The 19,267-nt window shown below is 39.9% G+C and overlaps 1 protein-coding gene across 1 annotated transcript in view; it reads right to left on the bottom strand.

Annotated features, from left to right (window-relative positions):
* Nucleotides 1-9,588: 9,588 nt before the first annotated feature.
* Nucleotides 9,589-19,267, bottom strand: part of COQ3 (coenzyme Q3, methyltransferase) — a gene marked incomplete at its 5' end in the record, with an annotated part of 9,986 nt that continues 307 nt past the window's right edge. The window contains 6 exons of the mRNA XM_085306940.1: nucleotides 9,589-13,700; nucleotides 14,611-14,770; nucleotides 15,994-16,236; nucleotides 17,881-17,980; nucleotides 18,141-18,293; nucleotides 18,656-18,776. Of these exons, the coding sequence (XP_085163066.1) occupies nucleotides 13,504-13,700; nucleotides 14,611-14,770; nucleotides 15,994-16,236; nucleotides 17,881-17,980; nucleotides 18,141-18,293; nucleotides 18,656-18,776 (974 nt within the window). The remainder of the gene's footprint in view (nucleotides 13,701-14,610; nucleotides 14,771-15,993; nucleotides 16,237-17,880; nucleotides 17,981-18,140; nucleotides 18,294-18,655; nucleotides 18,777-19,267) is intronic.

Here is a 19,267-nt window from a genome sequence, read left to right as displayed (position 1 = left end):
TTCTCCGGGGGTGCCGGAGGAGGCGGGTGCCCTCCGCAGAAATGCGGGCTCGCTTTGGGAGCGCGGCTGCGGCCCGCGGTGAGCCCGGCCTCGACCCCGGTGTTTTGCGTTAAAAATACCTGCGCCCTGCTGCTACGAGCTTGGCTGCGCTGCCGCTGGCTTTGCGGAGGGACCCGCCGCCCAGCCCGTGTCTCCAGGCTCCGTGCTCTGCAATCCCGGTGCCCAGCTGGAGCAGAAAATGACAGTATGTTTTTAAAAAAAAAAAAAAAAAATTGATATCAGGCAGAAATATCTGTTTTCCAATTATACTGATGCTTGAGCAGGTGGCTGAGAAGATCACCTTTAAAAGGTAGAGAAAACCAGAAGCAAAGTGACATTAACACAAGTGCCTCGGTCCACAAGGCGGCAAGATTTTACTGCACTCATGTGGGATAACCTTACACCTGTCCCTTACCTTCAGACTTAACTGCTGCATCCTGGGTGCCCCAAGGCAGGATGAGCAGGGCTTCACTTCATAGTCTGCGGAGTATCCGCGGCTCTGCACATCACACTGGCTCCTTCATGCTGCTAAATGCCCTTCTTTTCCTGATTAATGCCGTTCTCCTAACATGGAGTCCATTATTTAATGCATTTAATTATTTAATGGTGTGAATGCAGCTGCTCCCCAAAAAGCCCCCAAGCTACATTCACAGGAATAAAGTGACAAGATTCTTCACACAAATGAGCAATTTTCAGTATCCAGCTGGGAAAATAGCAAGTCCATGACCCAGGGCTTTGCTGCAGCTCTGCTTCTGGGTGTGAGACAGATTAGACAACACAGATGAAACAGCACCAAAATCCCTGATATGAAATTGGTCAGATTCTGACTCCTGTTCTTCCTCAGAGTCTAGAGGAGGAGGAGGAGCAGGAGGAGGGCTTTGAGTTCATGGCATGGCCATGCAGCGAAGCTGTGGAGCTCAGGTCCACATGCTGACTTCTCCAGACATCAGTGGCAGCCGGTTTTGCATTTAGTTTTGCTTGGCGACATTAGAGCAACAGGCTGTGTGTCCCGCCTTCACTTAGTGGGAAGTATGTTGTTCTGCTTGAGTGACTTTCCTACAGTAGCTGCTTGTAGCATTTCATTTTATTCATTACTTATAAATGGTTATTTACTGGTATTCAGGAGCCAGAGGCTAAAGCACAAGAGCCCGTTGTGCCACCTTCGATACAGAACACCTATGCTGATGCTCCCGGGAATTAATGGCGGTTAGTATTTACCTGGTAAATATCATTCCACAAACAGATTGCTCCCACCAAAACCTGCTGCGTGCCTTTGCCTTCATCCATAATGGGGTGCTGGCCCAAAACTTTTCTCTTCCCAACTTTTGGGTCATTCCACATTACAGATGCACAAATAATGAAGTAAGTGGAAAGTGAGAGCAGCGGGGGAAGTTTCATGCCACAACTGATCATTCACAGCATAAAATTTGTTAAATTCTTATAAAAGGGCAGCAAAGAGACAAAGAAGGAAAGCYCTTTCCCTCTGCTACACCACCTGCAAATCTCAGGCTGAAGATTTGTTTCAAGTAGCAGACAGCCTAATAAATCTGGACTGCCACAGCTTGGTAGCTGGTCTCAGCTTTTCCTACTGCAAGGGAATTACTTACTATGTTACAGATAAGACTGATCCAATTACAGATGGGATCTAAGCTTTCCCGAGGGCGGGGAAAGGTCTTGGGCATCCACATCACAGYTGCTGGTGTTCTTTGACTTTTAGGGGCAAAGGAGTTATCCTGAAGCCTGTGTTTTGGATCAGTGTCTGGCACAGGTGGTGGAGACCTGAGAGATAGGAGAGGAGGAGGAGGTATTAAATCTTTCACTTCTCACTGCTGTCCTGGACAACATGAGCCCAACTTGGTGTTTTGAAGAAAGCACTGCTATAATTTAGGCTCAGAAAGTCAATTTGTTGTGTTGGTAGTCCAGCTTGTACTTCTGCTGGTGTTAAAATGATGTACAAATTCAAGGGACATTATAGGTCAAACCAGTTGCTCAGGGATTATTAGAGCAGTAATCTAGTCAGATTTTTAACCTGTGTTTGGCAGAGAGGCTGCCACCCGCCTTTTGGACATGGACTTTGTGATGATATTTCTGTTCTTGTTACTGTGTTGTCTTGAGGCTATGACAGCACAGCGCACAGCAACACCTGGCAGGAAGCTGAGCAGAAAGCTCTAGCTGCTCGCCGGTTGCCTGGTCCTAACGGGAGCACTTACAGCCTTGGCCTGCTGCTTATAAAAGTGATTTTCAGAGGTCAGCTATGACCTGCATGGCACTAACTGGATGTGGGGGAGCCTAAGGGATCACTGCAGTGATCAAAGAGATCATTTTATCCGCTGTCTAGTTCCTACTGCCATGAGGAAGCAGAATGGGGATTTCTGCAGATGCTCTTGAGGGTGTCACCGAAACTAAGCCATTTGAAGGGTCCAAGTAACAATTTTGAAAGGTCCTAATATCACATCTTACTGTATCACCAGAATTTTAAAACAGCAAATAAACAACACTGATGAAACATAAATTTTATACTCTTATACCTACCCCATACATTAAATTTACCAACAGTGGTCAGTTAGCCTCTCTTCCTTGGACTTTCAAAGCCTCCTCTCAGAAAGAGACTGAATCCATTTGTGGTTTGGTTGGTCTCCTTGTTGGAGTTGTGACACAATAATATTTGCAGACAAAAAAGCAAACACAGTATCCTTAGTCTGCCTTTTCTCTGGCTATCAGACTCATGTTCTCCAAGTAAAGTGGGCAACCTCCTAAGACAGTAGTGTCATCCCTTGTAGCAGTGACTAACGATTCCTATTACAGATGTTTACTAAGTGGTAGTAGTCATCAGAAACCCAAGCTGTAGTGCCTTGTTGTGTTTAGCTGTGACTATTGCTTTGTGCCTCTGCAAATTCCAGGCCCTGCAATCTCATGAGCCATGTTCCAGTTTTCCCATATTTGTGTAAAGAAGATCACAGGTAACGTGCACAAGAACAACAGCTGCCTTTCTCGTACTTAAAGAGGGAACAGAAGTGAACGATGCATCTTTGCAAAATAACTACCTCATCATTTTTCATTTTTTGGAGTAAATAAAATAAGAACTAATAGTGAGATGCCCACACTTCCGTTTGGCTGCAAACACAGGCCAACTGAGAGCAGCACAGTCTTGAACAGTGATCCATTAGATGTATCAATGCAGAGCAAACAAAATCTTGTATGTAGTTTATTTTATCTGTAATTTGTCCTAGTGAGGCTGCCTAAAGGAAGAAAGAATAATAGGATAAAATAAGTATATTTTTCTAATAAATATAAATCTAAGCCTACTTTATTATAGCAAGTTAGATTCTTTCCTCTGCCAGTATCCTTTCATTGGATTTGGGGGCAGGGAGTCACTGAAACTCTTTGGTTTTAAATGAAAGATCTGACTGTAAAAGTGTGTAGCCATACACGTGAATTCTGAGGCTCATCGGTTGTGTATACAAATAGGGTTTTTCATGCCAGTGTAAAATATATCTAAAATCTCTTGTTCTTTATTACATTGATATGTTTTTCTGTAAAGTCCTTGAGATCACTGTATCTCTTAAAAAAAATAATCCACTTAGTACCGAAGGCTGCCCACTGGGCTGGAGAGAGCTGTGTGAAACCACACAGTCTTATCTAGGCAGTTAAAAACAGTCTTTGCAGACTTTTATCCTCAGAAGCTGTCCTGGCAGTCACAGTTTGTATTTTATTTGAGATCTAATGAAATATTTAAAAATCAGATGTCATATGAAATGCCTTGCTCTGAGTTTTGCTTCCTGGTACTTTTGCCAAATGTTTTTTGAAAGTGGCACTTCACTCACCAATTCTCCCCCACAGTTTTAAGAAATAAGGCCACCAATTTGCTGCTTATCTTCCACACTGATAACGTCTGTAGCTTCTACTCAGTGTTTGAAACTTGCCTACTTTTCTTCTAAATGTTCAGTTTGGGCAGCATGGAGCTTTTAACAACTCCATTAACTTTTGCAGACTGCTGTGTGTTTATTCTTGATGCTGTGTGGCATAAAGTAATCATTCTGCTCTCAGAGTGCTTGAAAAACAACTTTATGTTGTGATCAGGTCCAGTGGCTGTTATGTAACAGACCGTGGCCTTTTGCAAATGCTGCTCAGAGTTGTTCTTCCTGAAGCGAAACCACTTCATGGTGCCGATGCGCAATGACCTGCTGTCACCAGACAACTGGTAAGACCTCTCATTTGGTCTGCTGGCAGAGCATCTGCTGGGAAGGCTCCAGTATTCTGGAGATACTTTCCTTCTGTTCAGAAATAGCCCAAATTTCCTGAGCTCTTGTGTGCAGAAGACAATTTCATCAGGTTTTGTGGTAAGGTCTGAGCCTGAAAGGGAGAAAAAGGGCTTTTTCATAGCTGGCAGGCTTTCCAAGTTCCTTTTGAAATAATCATTTATTGCTGCCAGGATTTATTTTGTTGTAATATTAATGATCTCTCTGGGCAGCTTGAGTTTCATATACACATCTTTTTAATTATTCAAATAAAAATAGGCAAAGTATAGCTGCAAAATATTCATGCTGCATTTTAGTTTGGATTTTAAAAAGGRGTTCGTTATAATTTTAGCATAAATATACAAATATGTAGAAAATGCTAAACATCTAGAATCTAAAATTCTTCTCATCTGCCATACAGAAGTTCCTATATGTAAGTTCATATACTGTACAATTCCATTGTACAGATGTACAGAKTTCATCTTGTACTTTCTGGTAAGCAAAGCCACTTTCTGAGGTAACTTATACCCTGAGACTGCCCCAAATGATGAGAATAACTCAGCATTCTTCCTTGCTTTTGCAAAAAATGGCTATGTATAAAATCTCCTTTCTGCAGATGGAAATACTCAGGCTGTCAGTTCCCTGCTAAGTTGGTCATATTYGTAAGTTATTAATACAGAACTAGATGCACAGAGAAAAATGCTCCGTTAACAGACCTACAGTCTTTTGATCCTTTAGTTGTTTATAACTTTACTGCAATGTTTTACAAGCTTTTTGGACAACTGACAATCCTGAGAACGTCGTGCATGGTTACATGGCTTTTACAGTCAGATCTTTCATTTAAAACTGTAAATAGCAGAATAGTTTTGGGCGCCAAGTACAGGTAACTTATCAGTAGCCTAGTGCAGTGGCTCTCAATCTTTTCCCATTTGTTAAATACTCCCCCTTGCCCATTTATAGCATCCTCCAGAAGAATTTAGATTTACAACACACAGTGCAGTGACCTGGTTAGTGTCTCAGTTCATACTTGATTAATAATAAAGATGTAGAAGTTTTTGCAGATTTTCTTTAAGCACTATATTTACTATTTTCAAAACACATATCTAGTCTTCAGATATAATCCGGATAAGTGGGAAATGTTGTTTTTTATGGAAAAAAAATGAGTTGTTTAATGCATCTGCCTTAGATTAGTTAGCAATTAGCCTAAGGTGATAATGGCAGARATAAAAGGCCCGGCTGCAGCGGACCCTGCAAAATAGAGCAGTGTCCCATTAGCTAACACACACCCTGTCAGTCCAGGGCAATGGGACAACAAATGTGACAGCAGATCATCTCAGCGCAACACATTTGTCTGCAAATYAACTCCAAGCTGAAGGCAGTGAGAGGAGAAAGAGGAGGGATKGAAAAAGGGAGGAGAGCCAGTTTCAGAAAAGCAGCCCTGAGGCTAAGACTGTTCTTGAGCATCTGGAGAGCTCTGGCAATAAAGATGGATGGGAGCCAGGGCAGCACAGCAACTGACCCACTGTCTGCAGCCTCTGGGAATGCAGGCTGATGAGCACCACAGCAGATGGCAAAGCAGAGGTTTGTTGTGAATTTGGTGCTGGGATAAAAAGGGCTGCTTGGCAAAGACCTTAGACAGAAGCCTTTTGCGTGTCTATAGGCTGGAGACAATAAGGGAGAGATGCTGTACCACCTACACAGGAATGCAGTCCTGCCTGGACAGGCCACTTGAAATCTGCTTTCATCACCCTGAAGTGCTTCAGCCCACATAACTCCCTCTCTTCTTCATCCTTTCATGGGACATCATTTCATCTGACTTCACTTTCAGAAACTTTGGCATGTAGGTTCATCTAGTGTCTCATCCTTCCTTTACAGCCTACAGAAAAAACAAAGCATTTCCAGAATATTTTGTCAACAGCCATAGCTGGGTGAATCAGATCTCATCCATCCTGCGTACATTTTTCCTCAGCAGGCACCTTTTGCAGGGAGATYTGACAGGCCATTTTCTCTCCAGGGTATATTGAGAAATACTGTTCTAGGGATTTAAAATATAAAGGATTGCAGAGTAGAAGACTCTGTGCAAGCACATGACCAGGGAACAGTTCCAATGGTTTAATAGCTTCTGCTCTGTCAAGGAGTTAGATATTTGGCAGCAGGAGAGGAGGGGGTGTTAATGAATATATAGGCACCTTTCTTCTGCGTGCTAAAGAAACCTGGTACTGATTCATTTCGGGGCAGGGRAGGAGTTTCAGACAGAATAATATTGGGTTTTATTGTTATTAAACATTCCTGGATATGGCAGAGATTAAACACTCAGCGTTGCAGATGTTGTGGGTGCAATTAGGAGAAAACATTAAAAAAAAAMCTGAGTAACRTTTTTAGATGTCRTAACTGTGTCTTGCCTATTAGTTGCTTGTAGATTCTTGTTTACGTTTCAAGATCRCTGCCTTCCAAGGGGCTACATTTTTATTTTCTATTACGTTTTGTGTGTGGCTTATTTCAGCAGTAAGTCTTCTCTCGTGCATCTCTAACAATCTGTCTGCTAAAGCTGCTTYCGTCCCTGTAGCAATACAGACACCTGATAATCTTGAGTATGTCCATCCACATCACAGCCTCCAGTGTTACAACTGGGGAACTGAGACAGAGACTACATTAAATGCAGACTCCTAAAGGCATTTAGATGCTTAGGTCCCATTACTTTTAGAAAGCATAACTTCCATGAATGAAGGGAGGCAAGGTACTGAGCTGTGTAACTCATCCAACAGCAGAGAGGAAGCCAGAGGAAGGCAAAGTTGGGAAGTAATCCCCAAGGTTTAAYGCTGGTGCTGTTCTTTTCAGAGGACATTCAGGGTAAATCTGTACMCTCCTGGAAATTGCTCATTTGTTCAATAATGTCAATAATAAAAATAATAGATTGAAAGTCAGCATAATATTCATTATTTAGCCTTTAATTTTTTTTATGTGATCTGAATACATTCTTTTGATGACTCCTCTTTATTACGTTGTTGGGGTTTATTTTCTTTTTTATGTCTTCAGGTGTTAGGCATTTTTTTCTAATTCAGGAGAATAAAATTAACATTTTTATCTYCCAGTTGTTTCAGCAGGTTTTTTGTTAGCATAACTCATGAGGATGCAACAGAGGTCTCATTTATTAATGGAATACTAATGGTATGTCCTTTTAAGCAGAAAAATATTCTATTTTTTACTAAAAGTGAATATTGATTCTGTCTATTACTGCAGTGGACTCCATGGGGAAGTAAAAGCACTGTAAAATGCAGATCAAAATATATATCCTGAATTCCTAATACACTGATGTCACCAGGAGTGTTGGGTGTGCAAAGAATGCACGTATAAATCAAAACAAGTCYGGTGATTTTACATCCTAGATGAAATCCTAGCCTCTCTGCCTAGAATAAAACATGACATCATCCTGTATCTCTTCAAGAAAATGAGGTACGAGTCTATCAGTACAAAGAAAGTCTACTGTTAGCATGAATGTTAAAGGACTGAAAATTTATCCTATAATCTGGAAGAACCAGGGGGAATGCAGGTCGATTTTATCACAAAAACATCACCTGAAAGTATATTATTTTAATTCAGATTSATAGTACTTGTTAGTATAAGCAGAATTAAGTGATTTGAAGAGTCATAAAACCAATGTTTTACTATTTTTTGATGACCCATCATGAAGCAGGAGACAGTGCAACAAAATTCACAGTGTTGGAAAAACAAAGTTACTCTGAGACAGCAGAGAAACCGTGGATCTGCTTTAGATATTCTGAAGGATAATTATATACTAAATGATACCACTCCCTCCCCTGTGGGCTCAGCAAAGCCGAGCAGAGGCAACACCAGACAGGCAATGCTGCCTAGAGCAGAGAGCAGTGTATTGCTGGCTGGTCCTCTGGGTGCTGTTCTGCTCCCAGTCCACTTGTAGCCTGCTCAGTGACTGCAGCAGTTCACTTCACCACTCTGTGCCTCAGTTCATCTACCCATAAAATGGGAACAACACACTTGAGATCTGCACTTTGCGATCTACTAAGAAAATCAGTGAGATACAATTTTCACTAGATGATCTCTGTGGAAGGGACAGCAGACGAGCAGGCTTTACCTCCCAATCTTTGGAGGGCAGCCCCATAATGAGGTGTGGGCCTATTACTTCAAAATAAAGATCCACAGTAAAGACTTAGAGAGAAAAGGCATTCACGTGTACTAAGCTGGCTGGTTGAGGACTTCAGAGGAGTGGGGATGTGGAAGAGGAATTATGCAGCAGGTTTCCTTATCACCCTTTAGGGCTTCCACACTTTTCCCTTTTAACAAATTAATGACAGTATCTTCACTAAATCAATGTTACCTGAAGCATTTCACTTGCTCAGTGTTCCAGTTCAAGGATTAAAGTTGTTCTGACCTATAGGAGCATAGGCAGTGACAGGTCCTATAGCCTATGTTCCTGATAAAAGTGAATTAAATACTGTAAGAAATAAAGAAATAGTGCAGGAACATATAGCAGCAGAATAACAGATTCCCTATATAAACATTGGAAACACTGTGAATGAGGAGGCTAGCAGATGATTACACATARTAAGTAACTAATATTCAGTTTGTATCTAGAGGAGCCAGCTTTTCTTTCAAGGAACACAGCAAGGGCATAGGTATTTTGGAATGAGGCACTGGCAGTTAACATACAAAAACAAGTGGGAGGCTGCGAACACCTGAATTGTTGTGCTTCAATCTGACACAGGCACTCTCCCAACCACTGGTTGTTGCTCTTCCAGGGCAGGCTCAAACCTGACTGCCCTGTATACCTTTGCTTAACAGTCTCAGTCCTTAAGAGTTATATTTATCTTCCAGGAATTAATATTCTTCCTTCTTTAACTACCAGCTTTCCAGTGGTGTTCCTCATACCAGATACACCTGGATTCCTCTCAAATCACTGCAATTACATCATCAGCACTTAAATTCTGATTCATAGTCTTCCTGTCTCACTTGTTCTCCTCTCCCCTGCTTCATCAGCCCACCTTAAAAAATAAAGAGGGGGAGGGTTTATTACAGAAGTGGAACCTTTTGGTATCTGAACCTTCAGACTGCACAGGATTATTCCTTTCACAGAATCGGACAGAACGGTTGAGATCATCTAGTCTACCCCCCTACTCAAGCAGGGTCACCTAAAGCACATTCCACAGGATCACGTCCAGGCAGATTTTGAATATCTCAAGAGAAGGGATTTCAAGCATTTCTTGTGTGAAGAAAATAAGCTATTTTTAGTTAGAGCTGAGGTTTCAGCATAATGAAGAAAAAACCCGAGAAGCTGTTTTCAGGAAAACTTTCTAAAAGATAGTCTTTATTCTTATCTCCACTCACAGACACTATACATTTCCATTCCCACTACTTTCTCTCCTTTCCATTCCCAAGAGAACTGATACAGGTTGTTTGAGAAATCGTATGTAAAGAAATGGTAAAGTTCTGTAAAAATGGTCAGGAAATGTCACCTGACTGCAAGCGAGTATCAGGCAATGAGATAGCACAACGRAACATCATGGAAACATCAAGTTCTAAAGTTCTATTATTTAAAAAGAAAATGAAACACAAATTTTCTCTGAAGCTTTCATATTATTCAAATTGGGACTGAGTGCAATTAATGTTTCAAATATTTCTTAAAGTGCAGTTGCACAGGACTTAAACTTACCATCACTCAAAGGGCCCATTCTGCCCTTGCCCTCTCCCCAACCATGTGCTCTCACTACTTATCTGGTGACYGGCTCTGGTCCTTGACAGTGGGACGATTTGGCTCCTTAAACAACCGAAAACCCACCAAAAAGAAAAAACATGTTTTTTTTTATTGAGACAGAGAGCTGAATCAGTGTGTGGAAGACTCAGACAAGCATGAGACTCAGCAAAGGCGGGCAGGTAAGTGACAGACTGTATGGCTTGACAGGGGAGAGGTGAGAAAACACAATAAGCCAAATCTTGGGCCGAATAGCTGAGACCATCCAGAACACTGTAGTTTGTTTTGTCAGATTGTTTGGTTTTTTTAGCCAGATCAACTCCTTGCTTTGTTTTGTTGTGTTGCAGAAATCAGTGGCTGGAAAATGGAGAGACAAAGACTGCTTAAAAGATTCTGCAGCCAGAAATAGAAACTAAGACTGAGGAAGAGTAAGCCCAAAGTGTGACTGTTCTTCACAATCTCAAGGCAAGAATCACTTTGTATTTGGCTTTAGAGTCCCCACGCACTTACCTGTTACCATTAACATTACATTTTCTCTCCTACCTACTTACTACCTACTACTACTATCCCTGTAAGCTTCAAACATGTGGCTCCTGCTCACAAAAACTTGCAGCAGGAAAACTGAAGATTGGAAAATCTATTTGACCTAAATTCTATTTCAATAGCACTTGTTAAATTTCCGCAGCAGTTGGGTTAAGAGAAGCAGGAAATCTCTGTTGGTTTCCAATGCAGAGAAAATCGTAAGAAAAAAAGGTTTTGCAGTATGAATATATAATGTTATACAGGGTATAGTACTGCATTTATGTTATGTCAGAGATGCATATTTTGGAATAATGCATGGAATTAAAAAGAATTTTCAACTAAAAAGCAAGGTTAGGGAAGTCCTACAATGTTTGCTTTCTCATTAAAATTATTTCTCCACTCTGAAGACACATCATGGTTATAGGGGTCTATTTAAGCAATCCCCACTCCTTTGCCCAAACCACTCACTGAACTCTCCCTAGCTGACAGTGCTCCTGTACGTGTGCAAGAGCAGGTCAGGTGCCTAAGGAAGCTTTCTGTCAAAATCCATGGACAATCAGGTGCATCTGCTGCTTGCCTAAATGTCAACCATTGTTAATTTAGCTACATAAGCCCTCTTGTGAGCAGGACCAAGGAACTCAAGCAGCATCAAAGTCTTTTTGTGTTAGATACAATAGAAATAGCCGTGAAAAAACATTCCTCCCCAAGCAGCTTGCAATTTAATGAAAAAATACAAGTAAGCAACAAGCAACTGCAAAGAATGGAAAGGAGAAGACCACCATTATAATAGCTGGTTACATATACATCCATATTTAAGGCTTCTAAAGCAAACAAAAATCAGCTTTCTATCCCAATTTTATCCACCTCATTTTACCTCACAGGTCTTAAAAACAAATACATGAATGGCAGGTTATCACCCTCTTGGAGGGTGTTTCTAGTGGGCTCCCTTAGGATTCTGTCATGGTCTGAGTGCTTTTCAGATCCTATTTATTTCAATTCACTGTTGGTAAAATTTGAAACAGGCACAGAGTAGTAAATAACTTCAATTTGAGTAGATTGCATAGCTAGGGGAATTCACTTAAAGCACATGCTTTAATATGCCTAAACACAAGGCCACATTCTTAGGAGCRAAGACTGTTGTTAACTGCTCTGCCTCCATGTTTTTTCCTGGTGTGACACTCCACTCCCAAACACTAYGCCTCATTTTGCATGCAAGACCAGCTGAGCAGACACTCCCATGCAAAACAAGGATGTCGGATAGAGGAGAATGACTGTGGTACTGCAGCAGACAGCATTAGTGAGACCATTACTGGAATACTGCATCTATTTCCATGGTCATGCTTCAGAAAGGAAAATAAAAAGTTGGGGTGGAATCAGATGTTTACCACAAAACGTAAAAGTTTCATATGAAGTCAGAAACCTACAGTGTAATGTGCAACACTTAGATAACAACCTCAGTCCATTTACCAAAGAGAAGATTAAGAGATGACTTGACTCCAAACCACAAGGATATTTACAAGAAAGAGACAGCTGGTAACAGAGGAGGCCTTAATCTACAAATAAAGCCATAAAGACATAACTGGCTGGAATCTGAAGCTAGTACACTTCACCTAATCACCTTTGGAACAACTTGCTTATCAATGTAGTGGCTTCTCCATCACTGCACACTCTACATGAAGATGAACCTTCTTCCCAAAAGTCAAGCTATATCCCAAACAGATTTTACAATGCAGAATTCACTGTTATTGAAATGGCTATGCTAAATAATCATGATAATCCCTTTCAGTCTTTCTATCAATGAATTACTAGTATTTCCATTATAAATTAACTGTTTACTTCTCTGCATCATCAGATCCATCGCAAAAATTAGATTCCAAAGCAACGTGCAACTGCAGCATAGCAAGAATGCAAATGTGTAATATAATAATTTAACCCACTAAGCCTCTACCACAAGAGATGCGTGAGTAACCCAAAAAAAGTTTTAATTTTCATCCCTGCAAATTCAAGTTAAAAAACGAGCCAACCCATCTCTGTACCTGTAAACAAGCTGAGAGATTTACAAGTGAGAGCATTAAGGAAAGAAATATAACCATGGACACAAGTCATTTTATTTAGAATGTCCTATTTCAATGTAGACCAACACTCTTCCTTAGCATGTGTGGCATCAGGACTTTAAGAGTGGGTAGGCATGGCCCTCCAGTTCTAGGACAGACATACAAACATATCATTTTTCTGGCATAGAGATACAGTTGCTTAATAAAATTTATTTGCAAMTTTATTTTCTTTTATTTGGGTGGAGGAGGAAGTTGGAATTACAGGCACAGTACCTTTATAGAGAAGAGACTTCTAACACAGAGGCATTCTGGTCTAGGAGACTCTTCTTCCATTGCACAGCTAACTCATGTCAACTGTAGAAATAGCATGACCTGTCAAAAAAGGTTCGCTGTTCTTTCACTTTTTCCCAGGGAAGAGGCATAATAATAATACTGAAACWTTTTTCTTTTTTGGCAGGTGTTGGGGGGGGGAGTTTAAATGATTTATATTTTAACTGCCTCAGCAACTTGAATATTTAAGACATTTTATTTACCATACAGTATTGTATTTTAAAAACTCCTTCCACATTTAAGCTATTATTCTGTGGAGACCTGAGTTTTCCTGGTAGGACTGAAAAAAAATGTCACAGAAGAGCTTCCTCCAAGCTATTGACAGAATAATTTACATTTCCCTGTCTGATAATTTGCAACTATCTTCTTATAAAAATACTTACTCTTCAAAAGCTTCAGTTATCTCACTCTTAAATGATTCTTAAGATAATGGGCACTTGTTTTTTCTGAGACTGCCCTAAGATAACTGGCCCAAAAAAGTATAAGCATTATTCATGCAAACAGCAAACTTCTTGTTACACAAGGTTTTATGATGTCCATCTGTGTAAAACCTTCTTTTCTGTCCCTGGTGGCAGTCTGTCACCACATCTCTCAGTCACATGCTAGTGCCAGCTGTGGCAGAGTGCTGTCCATGTTGCTTCTCTGATGAGGGGTCTGTGTGGCTTGACTGTCCCTGACCCCCGGATTTCACAGCATGCATTGCATAGTTAATGCTTGTGCTTTCCGTCCAACTCCATGACCCCGTGAGAGGATTGTACAACATCCCATTCACAGCCTTCACTGAAAAGCCACCTAGAAAAATAAGAAGGCATAAAGCAACTGATGCTCTCAAATATTCTAAGTCACTGCAACATCACTTTAGAATAGCAAGTCTGAAATATGCTTCTTCCTCTGAGCTCTGGAGCAGTGCTTCACAAGCCTGTTTTTTGTCAGATATCACCATGAGCAGTGGCAACAGGCATCACCGCTGGCAGCACTAGTGACAATAATGCGCCTAGCTATTGGTAGCAGCAGCGATAGCTCTGTGTCAGGCCACATACCATTAGCTTGCTGTATGGCAAGCCACTGCAAGGTGGTATGCTAGCTTCACAACACCACATGTGGGGGACTGAATTTTTGTAGGTGGACACATTCTTAAGATTAACATTACTCATTTCAAAAAATCATCATCTGAACATGTCTTTGGAAGGATTATGGAGATTCCCCCAAAGAAGGGTAAATATAAGAAGCAGAAGAACACAATCAAGGCAAGAAAATCGGTGCAAGTGAGGAGTGATTTAGCACTCCCTGCTGAGCAGCTCTCAGGTTCATTGCATGATTCTGCTGTGTCCCAGCAGGATATATGAGAGAAGGCAGAAAACAAACATCCTCTCAAAACAAACCACTCCTCTGCACCTGCTTCTCCTCTGAAGAGAGAATGGAAAGAACAACCAGCACACAAACAAGTATTAGTCATGTTCCTTACAGTATCACTGTAAAGTGCTATGAGAAGACCTTACCAAGAGAATAACACAAATCATACTTCAGCTTCTCTACAGGGAACTAAAGCAAAGTATTTGGTGGGGGGGGGGTTAATACCAACTCACATAGTAAAAGGAGTGTATAGTTGTCATCAGATGCCTCACCCATCCAGTCCCATCACCTTTTCTACAAAGAACATTTGTTATGTCTGTGCATCTCCATCATCTAGCTTGGTACTTACTGGATTCCAGGAGGCGCTGTAGCTCTTCAGGGGGAACAAACTTCTCCCACTCATGTGTTCCTTCTGGTACAATGCCTATTATTTTTTCTGCAATCACAATTCCCAGGACATAGGACAACTGTGTTTTATTGATTGTAGTAATGAATAAAGAACCTTCAGGCTATTTAAAAGATTAAAATGTTCAATTAAAATAATATTTTGAAAAAAAGCCAAAAAACTCTAAGTTCGATTGCATTAAATCATGTAACTTGTCTATGTCCAAATCTACATGCTTTAAGAGTAAGAACTAATTTCATGACAGAACTCATATTTACAAGTATGCTGTTTAAAAACAATTTAAAAAGTCAGAATGTAGTGTTCTAACAGTGTGACTCAAAAATCTTCAAACAGTCAACAAAAAGCCTTCGATTATCTGAAAAGTATCTCCTTGTCCCAGAAATATCTACCCAAATCACACGTAACACATACTATTGCCCAGGAAAAGGATGAATGAAAGGTATAAAGTGTATGCAAGAACTAATGTAAATATATAGAGAGATATAAATACACATTTCTTTTTTTTTWAAACCAAATCTAAAAAACGTACAACACTGCTTAAGATACTGATGAATACAGTGCTTATTTTAACAATTACAAGGACGAAAAAGAAAACCAGGAATGAATTGTGGTTAAAGCAGTAGTAGTAGTTTTGTAAGTATGGTGAAAGAAATAAAGGATAATTTCTGTACTCCCACTAAACCAAGTATTAGTTAATGGTTCCACTCAAATAATAAACATGCCTTCTGATGACCAGAAACACAAATCAAGGGATTAAAGGAGAGCTCCTGCTTGTGTACTGGGCCTATCATCCTTCTTTGCAAATGAAATAGTATTGGAATAAAACAAAGCCCAACTATATCTAAGCATGATTCTTTAAAAGCAGTCCTTGAGTACATCTGTTATGAGTCTAGATCTGGAGTAAAATCTTGTGTCAGAAATGTCATTACAGAGAGTTTCAATTCAGTCTGAACTGTAGCTGTCCATCAGCAGCAGCACTGTCACATCTTCTCTCACCCAGGAGAGATGAGATACAATCAGATTTCTTGAGGTCTTCACGCAAAGCAACACTAAAATATTAAGTAACGTTAATATTAAGTAAATATTAACTAAGGCAGGGTTGAGGGAACAAATTCCCTTTAACTTTAGTCATTGAAGATGGGAAGATCCTCCTCTTGCACCCTCAGGGAGAACGAAAGGCATCTCCAGAGTGCAGTTCATATTTCAGGCACTTCAAGGTGGAGGAACGAAACCAGATTTAGGTGTTTTCATAAATTTAACTTCAAATAAAAGCTTTAATAATAAGTGAATAAATAATCCCAAAAACGAAAGCAAAAGCTCTCTTACCTTTAACACTTGATAGCAACACTTGATAAACATTTCAAGGTCAGCCACATGCTCCACTACTTCAGAAGCTACAATTACATCAAAGGTTTCCATAGACTCTTCCACAATCTCCTCCAGTGAACTGGACTTGTACTGTATTCTCTTGGCCAGGATGGGATCAAATGACTTGTGCTGATCTGCTGTTCTAATGTTGTCCTCCAGAGGATCAATTCCAGTAACTGAAGCTCCCAGCCTACCTAGAGGCTAATAATACAGAGAATAATTTATTCTCTGCATGAAAACAATTTACTTAAAGATGTCTGCAAATTTGGAAACTGCATAAACAATCCTGAAAACACTTGCAGAGAATATTAATAGAGGAATAAGACAAACAATAAATGATGGGCTTTGATCCTCCAGCTTTATTTAAAGGTTTATTAGAGATAAAGCACAATAATAATAATAATAATAATAATAATAATAATAATTTTTTCATGAAAAGAGGCAGTAGCCTTAGACATAAAAATGCCTAAAGTGTATACTTTTTTTTTTTTTTTTAAGAATAAACTGTTTTGAAACCATTTTGTTACCCCAAATAAAGATTTCTTTCACTATTACCATCACATACAGAAAAAACAAAGGAAGAAAACCAATGCAGTATTTAATTACTATCATTACTTTCTTCAACATCCACCTGTAATGGTAAATCCTCATATCTTTTTAATGGTTACTTAATATATGACTATCTCTGGGATGTTCTCACTGCTGAGAACTAAACACTGATGTTTACTAGGATAGCATCAGACTTGGTTGTCACTCAAGTTTCTCTAGTGTCTTCTTACTTATAGGTTAACACCTCAGTCATAACCTCTTTKGAAACTGAAACAGTCTGTAGAACATGACCACATGTATGTTATTCCAACCTGAAATTCACCAGTTATTCAATTTGAGAAGCTTATGCAACATACCAATTTTGCCAGTCACATCTGAGAGTAGAGTTTCACAAGACCAGAGTATTTTTCTCAAAATAAAAAAAAAAAAGGGGGGGGGGGGAAGAGATTCAAGTTGCTTTTGTATTACCCCGTTTCAAGTGCTGATGAAGTTCCAAGAATAACTCAGCCAGATCTGTAACCCTGGATTTGCAAACTATCTCTAGCCTATTGATAGGAAATAGCACTGCTCAGAGCCTGCATGGCCCTACAGCTCTATCATTGATGGATCTGGTTCCTTCCCAATCCCAAGTTTGTGAAGACTGCTCTGGCAGCAGCTTCAGTGCCAGCCCTTACATCAGGAGACTCTCTCCTGCAGGGAGGAGATGTGTTTCAGCTGTTTGGCATTATTCCATGTTTGTTTGTTTGTTTTTAATGAAATAAAGCAAAAGCAAGAATCTCACTACAGCATGAAAAATGATAATAAGCAATTCAAAGAAATGAGCAGAAAAAACAAGTTTATAGTAGTATGAGTAGTTTATAAACATAAGTTTATATTAGGAAATAGTATTTTCTGTTATAACAGGGAATGTCATGGTAAAGTGTTCTCGCCAAAGCTCCGAAACAAAACAAAAGGATTCTCTTACTGTGACTACCTAGAGGAGTGCTAGAAGACTTTTACATCATTCTCTCCTTTTGTTTTTCTTTACCCTGCTTGAAATCTTATTTTTGTGATGACCCTTAAGATCTTAGCATTTCTCAGTAGATTCCCTTCTTTTCTGTGAACCACCACCACTGTCCTAAACAAATAATCTATAGGGTCTGTAGAATTCATTGCACTCCAAAACACCATGTAACTAATATACTATAGAAGAGAAAAGCTCTTCTGCAGATGTTGAAGAATTAAGCAACAAAATAGTAAAAAAAAGAAAAAAAACACTTCTTTTAAAATAATAAAGAAGAACAAATTGTTTCTTACTTCACTTAGCAATCCACCACCACAGCCAACATCTAGAATCTTAAGTCCAGAAAGCGGGTTTCCTAGTTGATGATTATTACTCATGTTCAACAGAGTATCTCTAAAAGAAAAGGGATGTTATTAAGGGCAAACACACAAGGTGGTTTAATAGATGTTATATGTAGTTATCTTAAGTATTGGTAATTGTAATTCTTTTACAATATATTCTGATGTTGCACAGAAATAGCATCTGAAGAAAGTTTGCATCTTCAAAGGCATACCTAATAAATGGCACTCTAATATCATTCATAGAATGAAGGGCTGAATATTCTCCTTCTTCATCCCACCACTTATGTGCAAGGAGCTGGAATTTTTTCATTTCTTTTGAATCTACTGTTGAGTGTGAAGTGCTGAAAAGTCTCTTCATGGTGAACCTAAATAACAAAAGCAGAATACCATGAAACTGATACTGATATTTCATGCCAGCTAAAATACAGAAAAAACAAATTTTTGAAGATCAGAAGAACAAATAAAATTCCACTGTTCCTTTAAAGGCTATACTTAAGTAAAGCAAAAAGATTTTTAGCTTTGCATGAATAAAGTATTTTCAAAACAGATGACTGCATGGCTATAATTTTTTAAATTAGTAATTATTAAAACAAAAATAGGCAACACCAAATATCTAAATATTTGTGAGATTTAAAAATGACTTCACATGACACTGCCACAWAGTAAAATTAAAATGTTACAAAAAATAACACTCATCATTTAGGATTATTTTAGACACAATACTTACAGACTCTTTATTTCAGTTAGAAAGACAGGCAGAGTACTACTGGATTTCAGCTGTATTTTCCAGATAGTTTTCTCAAGAGTACCCGTTGGGCCTGTCTGAGAAGACAGAGCACCATGGTCATCTGTGTAAGTGGAAAAAAAAAAAAAAGGGGGCAACTGAATTGAAAATGTCAGCTTTACAATCGCCCAAAGGCAGAAAATCTAGTTCATCAGTGCTGCTATAGACCAACCTTTACATCTAGCACTCATCAGTATGCAGCTCACACATCTATTGATCACACTTACAGTAAAAAAGGGAGGCCGGGGGGAGGGGGGGCTCACTTGAAATAGTGACACCCGTTTTACAGGCTTTTCTTGGATATTAACTGTGCAGAACTGTGTAAACACCTCCTCGCTGTACTGCTTAAGGAATGSACAAGGATTAAACGGGACAGTATATGCTAGCAGAGGCATCGCAAGCTCAAAACACATGTATGGCGAGAGGTGAAGGTAACGAGGCAGGCGAGGCGGCGGCACGACATGGCCGCGCGGGGCCCGCAGCCGTTGGGAGCGGCGCGCGGYCGCGCCCGGCCGTTACCGGAAGGCCGCGCCGGTGCCGGGGTCACCACAGGCC

The sequence above is a fragment of the Rhea americana genome, unplaced genomic scaffold (genome assembly GCF_003343005.1).
Source record: "Rhea americana isolate MKP2758 unplaced genomic scaffold, rheAme1 scaffold_25, whole genome shotgun sequence".
NCBI lineage: Eukaryota > Metazoa > Chordata > Aves > Rheiformes > Rheidae > Rhea > Rhea americana.
This window is presented reverse-complemented; position numbering and strand designations above follow the sequence as displayed.